Source organism: Myripristis murdjan, chromosome 11 (assembly GCF_902150065.1).
Source record: "Myripristis murdjan chromosome 11, fMyrMur1.1, whole genome shotgun sequence".
In the NCBI taxonomy this organism is placed as follows: domain Eukaryota; kingdom Metazoa; phylum Chordata; class Actinopteri; order Holocentriformes; family Holocentridae; genus Myripristis; species Myripristis murdjan.
Genome location: NC_043990.1, coordinates 17,737,040 through 17,747,674, shown reverse-complemented (window position 1 = coordinate 17,747,674; position 10,635 = coordinate 17,737,040). Strand labels below are relative to the sequence as shown.

Sequence of the window (10,635 nt, the reverse complement as noted above, 5' to 3'; positions counted from 1 at the left end):
ACTGGCAATAAACGGAACAATAATACGGCCGAGCATTAAGACAAAGGGAAGCTGAAAAAATGAGTTTCAATAGAAATGTTAATCATTGTCTAAAACACGTGCGTGCTTTGAGGAAAGAGCTATGATTAATAGCAGATGATTTCCTTAATCCTCTCTCTCACACATGCTCCGGTTTCTCACTATCACTAATGGCAAACTTACAGACAGAGAGGACAGATTAGGAATTTGGAAATTTCTGACACCTTGGAAAACGCTGCTCTCCACAAAAGAAAATAACGAAAAAAGCTGTTGATGTTTGAACCATATGGCCATAGTCTGCTCTGGAAAATAATATAGCAGGCTGTTTCGTCAGAGCCAAGTTGGAGTCGGTGGCGTTAGTGGATTGCTCAATGTTTGTGTCACCAGGAGGCTGGACTGGTCGGGCGGAGTGTTGGAGCTCAGGACTCAGAGAAACATCACCGGAGCTCACTCGCGGTCTCTCTCTCTGTGAGACGGTCTCTCTCTCTCTCTCTTCAGGCTCTGAGGGATCGAGATTTTCTCACCAAAAAGTACACTGCGTGCGCTCTCACGACCGCGGGCATCCACTCTCCCAAAGGACTTGGGCTGGACTATTACCAAAAACAGGGGAAAATCGGATTTTTGTCTTGTTTAAATTTAAGGATATAGGCGTCATCACTGAAAGTGATAAGTAGTTTATATTTGTACAGTTGTAAGGAGTCGCGAAATGGAACACACAGTTGGTAGTTTGTTTTAGCCGACAAAGGACACATCCGAGAACAAGTCAGGGTCGCGTTTTTGCTTTAATGGTAAATCGGTCTGTTGGGATGAACTTACAGTGGAGCAGCCCGGTACCGTGCATCCGCACCGGGAGAGTCGCTCACAAGCGGCTGGACTCAGACGATCAGCCTTTGGCCAAATGCGCCAGGCTGAGCGCCGAGTCCGGAGACTCACCGGGACTCCTCGGCACGTCGCCCGGGTCCCCGGTGAGCCCTGTTCCCGTCACTGTCCCTGCGACTCACCAGGGACCCTCCAGGATAGGACCGTTTCTGCTTCTACCTCTGGCCGACCGGGAGGGCATGCACAGCGCACTGAACACCGATACGGGGGATGAGCTAGTGTGCAAGGTATGCGCAAAACCCTCATTGTGCAATTTCTTTGAATGAATGGTGTTTCAGGCAACCGTGTTGCTCAATAGCCCGTCTGACATGTCATCAGCAAATAGCCTACTTTTCGCAAAATGTCAACCTGACACGAAAACCGTTACACTTTGCAGACAGCGGGCAAATAGCCTCATGACAGTATTACAGCCTAGACAATATTGTGCTCTGTGTTCATTTGAAAGACGAGTGTGTTAGATGCATCGATGAGTGGTGGCTTATGTGGCAAACACGCAACACTGTAGCCTACCTGGTGTGTTGAGGAAATGTCGACACCTATCACCAAGTCCACCTATCTTTGGCCCTGTGGCTTTACACCCTGTCTGTCAACTCAGCTCATTTGCATACACGTCACTGCAATATGCCACGCCATGGCAGACAAATATGTGAAAGGCAAAGGAGAGCAGCCTATCATGATGAGGATCTGCGCTGATTAGCTCCGCTGATAGCAGCAGAGCCCTCCAATGTTTCAAATAACATTTATTTTGCATGAGAGACCTGCAGGGGCTAGGCATTGTTGATTAATAAACTTAATCGCTTCACACTTTTATAATGAATTTGTCATGCTCATGCAAAAGAGGTACTATAGCGCTGAGCTGGAATCAAAGCACATTCTTGACTCAGCCAAATTTACATGGTTGTTTTCTCAGATAATCATTAAGGCAAACACTGGCACACTGACACTCTCCCTCTCTCCCCCTATCTCTCTAATTTCCATCCTGCATCCCTGTCTCTCTGTCTCCTCTCCCTTTTATCTTTCATCAAGGTCTTTGACATGGGGGTTTACCAGGAAAAGATCCGAGCTTATGGCGTCTTACCAGCCCACAAGAATGTGGCCGGCATCAGGGACATTGTCCTTGGTGAACGCAAGGCCTACGTGTTCCTGGACAAGGACTTTGGGGACATGCACACCTTGGTGAAGGGCTGCCGCAGGCTGGACGAGGAGCAGGCCTCCCGCCTCTTCCGTCAGGTGGCGCTGGCTGTGGCACACTGCCACCAGAATGGCATTGTGCTGGGAGACCTCAAACTCCGCAAGTTTGTCTTCGCCGATGAGAAAAGGTGAGGTGTGAGGGACGTGGGTTTGTCCTTAAAGTCTTGGTGCTCAGTGTCACTGTTTTGGAACAATAACAACGCACTGCAAACTACAAGGTATTCACATTACATCTTGTACTGCAGTGTTGTGCACCCTACACCACTTGACCTCTGCTTTCCACACTGTCTAATGCAGATGCTCAAAGGCTGCCAGCTGTAATGGTATTAGTTCTCTTGTTTTGGATGCCTGTGAGCCAAATATTCACATTCCCCTCCAATAGTCAGCCCCTTCAGTGTGTTGTTGATCCTTGTTAGTCTGCAGTATAACCAGATTACTACATATCATCAACTGAGCATTAAGGCCCTAATGAGCTGAATGAGACTCAGCATTCAAAGGGACGTGCCAGTGAAGAGACAGAGCAAACATGGCAACAGCTGGTACACACAGTGTGTGTGCATAAATTGATATGGGCACAGATAGAGTAGGTTCTGTGCTTTCGGAGGTGGACTGCATGCCTGCCCAGATTCTACAGTCTGTCTCTCTCTCACTCCCCATGTCTGTCTGTGTGTGCCTGTGTGTTTGTTTGTGTGTGTATGTGTGTGAATCTAGTGGGTGGTAGTTTGGCAGGGATGCTAGACTAGGGTGGTGAATGAAACATTCATCCCCTTCTGCAGTCTATATCTCAGAATATGTTTATTACTCATTATTTATTAATAAATGACATCATCGCTCTGCTTCAGAATAACTGCTTCTAAAAGGGATTCATTCAAATATATACACTTGTATCCATGAAGCAGTCATTTAGAGCACCACCCTATGGACTTGTGTGCATGTGCGCGCGCACACACACACACACACACACACACACCTTGATGCTTGTACTCTGGGTACTACATTCTGTTCAGGAATACACACAACCCCTGCTTACAAAACTATTTGTCACCTCTTTGCCCTTGCGTCAGTCTCTTTCCTGTAAGCACCCGCTCATCCCAGAGAAATCCCACCACCGCCACCCCCCCACCCAGCTTTCAAAAGGCCTTTTTCATGGAGAGTTTCAACAGTAACATACTCCAGCCACGACCTCTGGCTTTGCAGGGTCACGCTGGATGAATGAGAGCAGACAGCCAGTGAGAGAACTTGGAGTCGCTTATGTCCCTCTAATAGCTATATGGCTGCAGAGCGATGAGTCACAGCTTATATGTGCTGAGGAGAAGTGTGTGTGTGTAGCTTGTTGTCTTTCTGTGTGTGTGTGTGTGTGTGTGTATGTTCATGCATGCATGTGGTTAGACATCCAAACTCAGGACGAGATGATTGCAAGGCCAAATGTTGTTCTGTCATGTTGCCTCCAACTTTAATGTGATGTTGGCAGGCTATAGTAGACATTGCAACATTGTTGCTCATAGACTGACCCAGTTGACCCTGGAGGGGTTAATGTGACCTGTCTTTTTTTGACAATAACAACTCTGTGTGCTTTATTTAGCAACACAAGTGTAACCAATCTGACTGCGATGCTGTTTTGCTTTAAAAACAAAGCAGCGGTTTTGGTTGAGAATTTTAATTGGCTGTGACTGTATGACTACTGAATCGTGGTATTTGTTTGTTTTCACTGTCAAAGCAGAGAATCAGCATTGTGTACCTGCGCATTTCCCTCTCTATCCAATCCCATTTTGATACAGTGTCTCACACAGACGCAGCGATCCTCTGACGTCGTGAAATGCTGTGATTCTGCATGACCTCATTTATTCCATGATACATTCGTGCAAATTCACAATCATCCCTCTTTGAAACCCCAGCCATCGAGCCATGATGCAATGTCATACCGAACAATGCAGCACTCGAGCCAGAGACAGAGAAAGTCACAACAATATGATAAATGCTATCTCCGCTCACAGACACAGCGCAGTTGGAAAGCCAGTTTGGGGAAGGTGACTAGCACTGTGAAACATGCAGAGCTTCATTGCTGGGCAAGCCTTCCCATGCGTCACTGATGTGGCAACAGCCATTTGAGGGTAATTATGGGATGGCTGGCGCCGCAAGTGTGGGACCCAGGTGCAGATAGCCTCAGCAAGAGAAAGAGAGAGAGGAAAGGAAGAGAGAAGATATGTACTCTCAACAGAAAGATGACTCACTCTCTCCACCCCTCTAACTCTCTCTGCTCTGATTCTTTTTCTGTCTCCATTTCTCCCTCTCTCTCTCTCTCCTCTCTCTCTTTCCTGATTTATCTCCACCATTTTCTTGTTGCTGAAATATCAATTGCTCTTTCTCTTGCTTCTTCTGCCTGTCACTCTTTTCATCCCCCCCACCCCCCCTCTCTGTCTGTCTATCTCCCTGCTGATGTCTCTCTAGCCATTCTGTCTGATGACTGGAGTGTCTCACAGAGTTGACCCGTAGAATGTGAAATGAAACGCCACACTCCTTTGTGTGCGTGTGTGTATGTGTGTGTGCGCGCGTGTGTATGTGTGTGTTATGGGATAAGAATGTACTCGGTGTATTTGTGTCCTCGGGTCATTAACTTAGAGCAAAGGTCCAAAGGGACCTTTTTCAATTCAGGACACTAAATCCGTTGTTGTGAGAGAATGATCCTTCCTGAAATCCCCAAAGTGAAATATTTTTTCACTTTGATGAAAAAATATTTCACAGATGATTCCATCCTCAGAAACAGAATAAACTGAAGATGGCGCATAACTTAACCACGATGGTCCAATTTAGATACAGTATCTCTTCATCCAGTGAGTCCTGGTGAAGACGGCGGCACAAAAGTTAAAAGTTACACATGGAAAAAACAGTCACTGAAACTCTTAACAGTAACCCGTAATACGCTTTAGCTTCGTGACGTCGATCATTTTGTTCGAGTAGCGGCGTTTTCAGTGGTGGATGTCTCACTCTACAAATACACACTCACATTCTTAGCTGCTCTGGTATTGGACTGGATGTACGTCCTGCCATTAACATTGCTAAATATATCTTTGTGTGTGTGGTGGGGGGGTGTGGGTGTGTGAGGGAGGGGGGGTTGTTGTGGGTGTGTGTATATTTATATGTGTGTTTATGTGTCTGTCTGTGTGCCAGGAAATCAGTGGAAATGTGCTTAGGCAGCTATGCAGGCTCATTCTAAAACTGCATTCGCTTGTTGTTCATTTAGGTCACAGCACGCTGGTTTCTTCTCTGTCTGCCTGTCTTGCAGCTCGAGGCTAAAGGATGCTTGTTTTTCTATGATGCAATAAGTGACTTAACAGATCTCTGAAATGTTTGACAGTGTTGACCATAAACACCCTCAGAAATAGACACACATGTATGCACGTACACATTCACACACACACACACACACACACACACGGCTGCCTGCTGGACCGTGTGATGATTTGTAGTGAAATGTTGATGAACTCGGGATTTTTTGAAACCTTATTTCCAGCGCCACAGCACTGTGAAGTACCAATGAGGCGTGCATGGATCTTACTCTGAATTTTTCGTGGCATGATAAACACCTAGTTCTTTGTGATTTGCACAATGTGATGATAGTTGAAAGGTTATAAAATCTCCTGGACCTTCAAGATTTCTCGACTGTACAAGCCTTAGTGTGGAAGCCAAGGTGCTTGATGTATTTGAAATCAGCACTGGGACATGTGATCATCTCATAGCTGTCAATATATATCCTCTTCTCCCAGGAGTCTTATAAATTCACAGTACATCTAGCCACTAGTAGCCGTTTTCCTTCCAACAAGGGAAATCTCACTTGTTTTGAAGCCTGAAGGTGCTGTAACTAGACAGGAGGCCAGCAGAGACAAATCCCCCAAGTTATACATGAAATAAAAGTGAGAATCGACTGTTTTTCTGGTGTTTTGGTTGCCCTCAGACATCCCAGGAAAGTTCTTGACCTTATTTTTGAGAAACTATTGTTCTAACCAACACCTCTCCCTCACAGGACCCAGGTGAGACTGGAAAGCCTTGAGGACTGTCGCGTCCTGGAAGACCCACGGGACGACTCCATGTCCGACACCCACGGCTGCCCCGCCTACGTCAGCCCAGAGATCCTCAGTGGCTCCGCCCCTTACTCTGGCAAGATGGCCGACATGTGGAGCCTGGGCGTCATGCTGTACACCATGCTGGTGGGCCGCTATCCCTTCCACGACCCGGACCCGGCCACATTGTTTTCTAAAATCCGCAGAGGCCAGTGTTGTGTGCCGGAGGGCTTGACGCCCAAGGCCAAGTGTCTGCTGCAGAGCCTGCTGAGGAAAGATCCCTGGGAGAGACTCACGGCGAGCGAGCTGCTCGCTCACCCGTGGTTCCACCGGCCGCGGTCACCACAGGAAGTGGCGCTGGGTGAACAGGAAGTGAGCCTGGCGGAACAGACAGTGCCATCCTTTGACGTGGAAGAGGATGATGATCTGTTCTGCTGACAGACTTGATGTACCTGAACTCCTCTGTTTGGCTGAGGGACCAAACAAAAAAGACTATTGCTATGAGGGATTCATTGTTTTGTTTTGTTTTATTTTGTTTCATTTTTTTTTTTTACATTTGGCACTTTTTAGGACCCCATTTGTGTACTGTTGTGTATCCACACACCCTCAAGCTTCCTACAAAAACGTACTGTATTTTGTTGTCGTGTATGTGTTACTTGCTAAGGGCATTGATCACAATGATCATTCATTGTGTGTTTCTGTATTTGCGTGTTTGAAAATCATTTGGTGCTAAAACAAACAAAAAAAAATTTACAAGGATTATAAAATTTGCTACATTATGGTAACAAAATCATCTCTCCGGGCTACACAGAGAGTGTGTCACAGAAAATGTATCCATCGGCACAACAGTGGTTACTAATGGTTTCTCTCACCCCTGACTCCAAAGGATTCAGGAGGCATTAGATAATGCAGGGCAGAGAGACGAGGAGACACTCTCTGCCCGGGCTGCAGGCACCGCTGGCTGACTCACTGCCCGGCTGGAAGGAGACCGCGGCACAAGTGCAGCGCCTCACAACAGGCAGTGATGTGGAGTGAGAAAGATGGTTAGCATAGGATTTATGTGTCACACTCAATGGGACGCTAAGAAGGTGTCTCACTGCCAATCTGGCACATTCTCAGCAAGGGGAGAGCATTTACACGTCTGCCAGCGTGCGCGGAGGGCTGAGGAGGGCACAGTGTGGCAGGAAGAGGGAGGAGGAAGGCTTTGTTTGCTGCACACATCCAACCTTAAACGATAAGTGGCGTCAGGCTGCCTCGAAGGCTTTTTAACCGACTAACAGAGGAAGACATACCAAATAATGCTATCAGGTTACACTGCAAAGAGTCAGTTAAACAAGATAATAAGGAAGCAAGGTATAATTCACCTCCTAACCCGAACTTAACCTCCACTCGAACTCTGAATTCACCAAGGAAAATGGCATAGAAACTAAATATTTGGCAAAAGGTTTTAAAGGTATGAAGTTTCAGAGCCTGCATCTCTCCAGGAATTGTCTACTTTGACGACAGGGGTTACATATCATGCCTCTTCTGACCTTTTTAATTATTTGGCTGGGCTGACGGAGCATTCTCCAGTGATGCTTGAGTGCAAATAGCCACGGCCGAGCCGACACTAACTGTTCTCGTGCAGGGAGCAAATCTGATTTTACGTCAAACAGCTGTGGCCACATACCTGTGCGGCGACAGAGGCGTGCCACGTTAGGACTCAAGTTGAAGAAGTGAGGGAGCTGTGTGAAACGGTGCGTCCTGCCAGCACTGACATGAACTATCTCTCAATCCAACACTGTGTATTTATTTGCCTCAAGACATGTGGCGTACATCCAGCAGCAGAGCATTCAAATTCGTCTAGGAATCTGAAATATTAAGGGAGTATAAAGAGTTTTCAGTCATTTGTTTCTGCTGGAACATTTTGTGAAGCTCTGTCGCCTGAACAGACCGGAGCTGTGCTGAGTGTTGTGCCCGTATTACTGTGTTTCATAAACTGAATGGCTCTGAATCAGTCACAGCCAGGCGGTATTTGATGTCGGTAGACTGATGATGACTCAACACTTCAGTGTGTCTGTAGAGAATAGTCCTGACCTTGGCTCAAAGAATCTGTTCTGACTGTTTCACCTCTTTAATGGTACAGTTTTTTCCTTTTTTTTTTTATTTTATTTTTTTATTTTTATTTTTTTTTGCTTGCCATTAAAAGCCGGGCATCCATGGAGACTAGTCACCACAGTCGGTGACAATGATGCGCCATGTTCTGAAAAATATTTTTATGTTGCATTGTGATAGGCAGATCCAGCATTTCAGTGACGTCGGGCCTATAAGACTGCTATAGGTTGGAAACCAGTGACATCGTTATGTAAAAACTGGTTGATGATGGTACTATATCTGGTATGTCTGAGAAGCGCTGTGCATTTGGCTGATAAAATTTCCAGTCACAGACACTTTGCTCTCGACTGCCTGGCACAGGTTTGGACTTTTTTTTCGGAGGATCTAATGGGTTCCTGTGTGCCAGATGTGTCGAATCAATCACAGAAAATTAATTTAATGGATTTCTGATTCTCTCTCTCTCTCTGGTCCAAATATATGTAGAGTGAGTCACACTTTCATGTGACATGTCGAGTAAACTGACACGGGTGCACAAAGTTCATATTGCACTGTGAATTATGTATTTGTGACATGACCTGGAGGCTATCAGTCCACATAGGTTACACACAAAAAGATATATTCATTGTACAAAACATGTAAATATGTATATTTGAAATATGTGTGGAGATGCTGAATAAAGATCACATTTTTTTCATATTCATATGGGATGCTTTTTCATTGTTACTGCTTGTCTGTCTTTCTCACTCAAATGCACACGCACACACACACGCACACACATAAAACACCTGCGCTTTACACAGTTCAGCTGCATGCCTTGAAGGTTTTTCTGGAAGAATTCTCTCCACACGGCTCTTCATCATTGTGAAGGGGGAAAAAAATACATTTTCACATTTTTCTCAGCACTTTCAATTTCATCTTTGCTAGGAGAAAAAAAAACCCGCAGTGAAACTATCTCTTTCCCTCTGCCTCCAACCGTTTACTCTTCGCTGACCTTTGCGTAATATAACATTTAACTCCTCAAACACACAAATGTCAATAGTGGGTCAGTGTCTTTTCCAGGAAAATGCAAGAGGGAGAATATACACGTTGTCTCTGCTCGGCTTCACAACCAACTATTGGAACTTCAGCTGAACTCTTCACACGTCTCACACCAAGGACAATGAACATCAGCGCGATTCAAAGTCAATCAACCTGCGTTGATTTTCTTGTATCCAGGCCACCTTTCCCTGTGATTCATTGTTTGACCTATAAGAGCTAAGCATATCTCCACCCTGTGTGTGTTATGACTACCCTAGGCATGGCTGACCGGGGCTTGCGTAAGCATTGTGTGTGTGTGTGTGTGTGTGTGTGTGTGTGTGAGCACAGGAGCAAGATTAGGTATCAACAGGGTAGCTGGAGTGTCTCAGTCTCTGGGACGCTGCCAAGCCAGAGATTGCCTAAACACGTCAGAGCCGGGCTCCTCCAGGGGTGACGACAGGACCCCAAAAAGTAGGCTAGCACTAGATCAGCGGTAAAGGACGTGTGTGTGTGAGTGTGTGTGTGTGTGTGTGTGTGTGAGAGAGTTTACACGTGGAGAAGTGTGTTTGGGAAGAAATATGGATATTGAGGAGGTATGTGAGGAGGGCAGGAGGGGGCTATACCTGTATAAACTGTATATATGGAATTAGTCTGTTAGCCTGGGGTGTGTGTGTGTGTGTGTTTGAGTTTGAATTTGAATTTTTAAGACGCAGATGTCCCCACAGAATAGCAAACCAAGACAGCAGTGACTTGTGAGGTTAAAATTCTACACCTCCATTATGAAAAGGCTGATTTTATAGTCGTTGATGGTTCGGATTACGGTTAGTCACAGGTGTATGTGAGCTGTGTGTGTGTGTGTGTGTGATCTCATCTTGTCCCTTGACCACACACATAAACTTTATCCTTCCTGGTGATCTGGGCTCATTATGCTTTCCCAACCACCTAATCCTTTAAACACTGAAGGAAACAACAGCCCTCGCTCACTTCCTTATGATGTGTTTGTGCTTCTTTGATCGCTCTCTCTCTCGTTCACGATAAAAGAAATTGCAAAATGATTGCGCCATGAACGTATAATCATTGACTATTATTGAAGTTCTAATCGATCTTAAGGCCCTCGCTAACAAAACAGCAGCGGCCAACACAATGCACCTGTATGACTGAAATGTTAACTGATGAGAGTTTCTCAATCTCAGTTGGATGTGTAAGCCTTTGAATTCCCCCCTCAAGTTAGACAAAACACTTTTTCCATTTTGTACCACAATCTGTTGTTCATTAACTCACAGACACTGAAATTCACCTTGTCAACTATAATATCGCACAACTAATGTGTAAACCTGAAACAAAAACTCCTACCGCAAAGTATTCAGAATATGTTTGC

General features: G+C 45.6%; 1 protein-coding gene across 1 annotated transcript; it reads left to right on the top strand.

The window, feature by feature from the left end:
* The first annotated feature begins 452 nt into the window (after nt 1–452).
* Nucleotides 453–8,938, top strand: trib1 (tribbles pseudokinase 1). Its single transcript, XM_030064247.1, has 3 exons — nt 453–1,124; nt 1,924–2,216; nt 6,110–8,938. The coding sequence occupies exons 1-3, from the start codon at nt 804–806 to the stop codon at nt 6,582–6,584; spliced, it is 1,089 nt and encodes a 362-aa protein (XP_029920107.1). The 5' UTR covers nt 453–803; the 3' UTR covers nt 6,585–8,938.
* Nucleotides 8,939–10,635: the final 1,697 nt, after the last annotated feature.

What these genes read in the sequence shown, in the direction of transcription:
- trib1 (XM_030064247.1), top strand. Translation starts at nt 804, where the DNA reads ATGGTAAATCGGTCTGTTGGGATGAACTTACAGTGGAGCAGCCCGGTA. An exon ending in GGGATGAGCTAGTGTGCAAG is followed by an intron (nt 1,125 to 1,923) that starts GTATGCGCAAAA and finishes TCTTTCATCAAG; the next exon opens with GTCTTTGACATGGGGGTTTA. An exon ending in GTCTTCGCCGATGAGAAAAG is followed by an intron (nt 2,217 to 6,109) that starts GTGAGGTGTGAG and finishes TCTCCCTCACAG; the next exon opens with GACCCAGGTGAGACTGGAAA.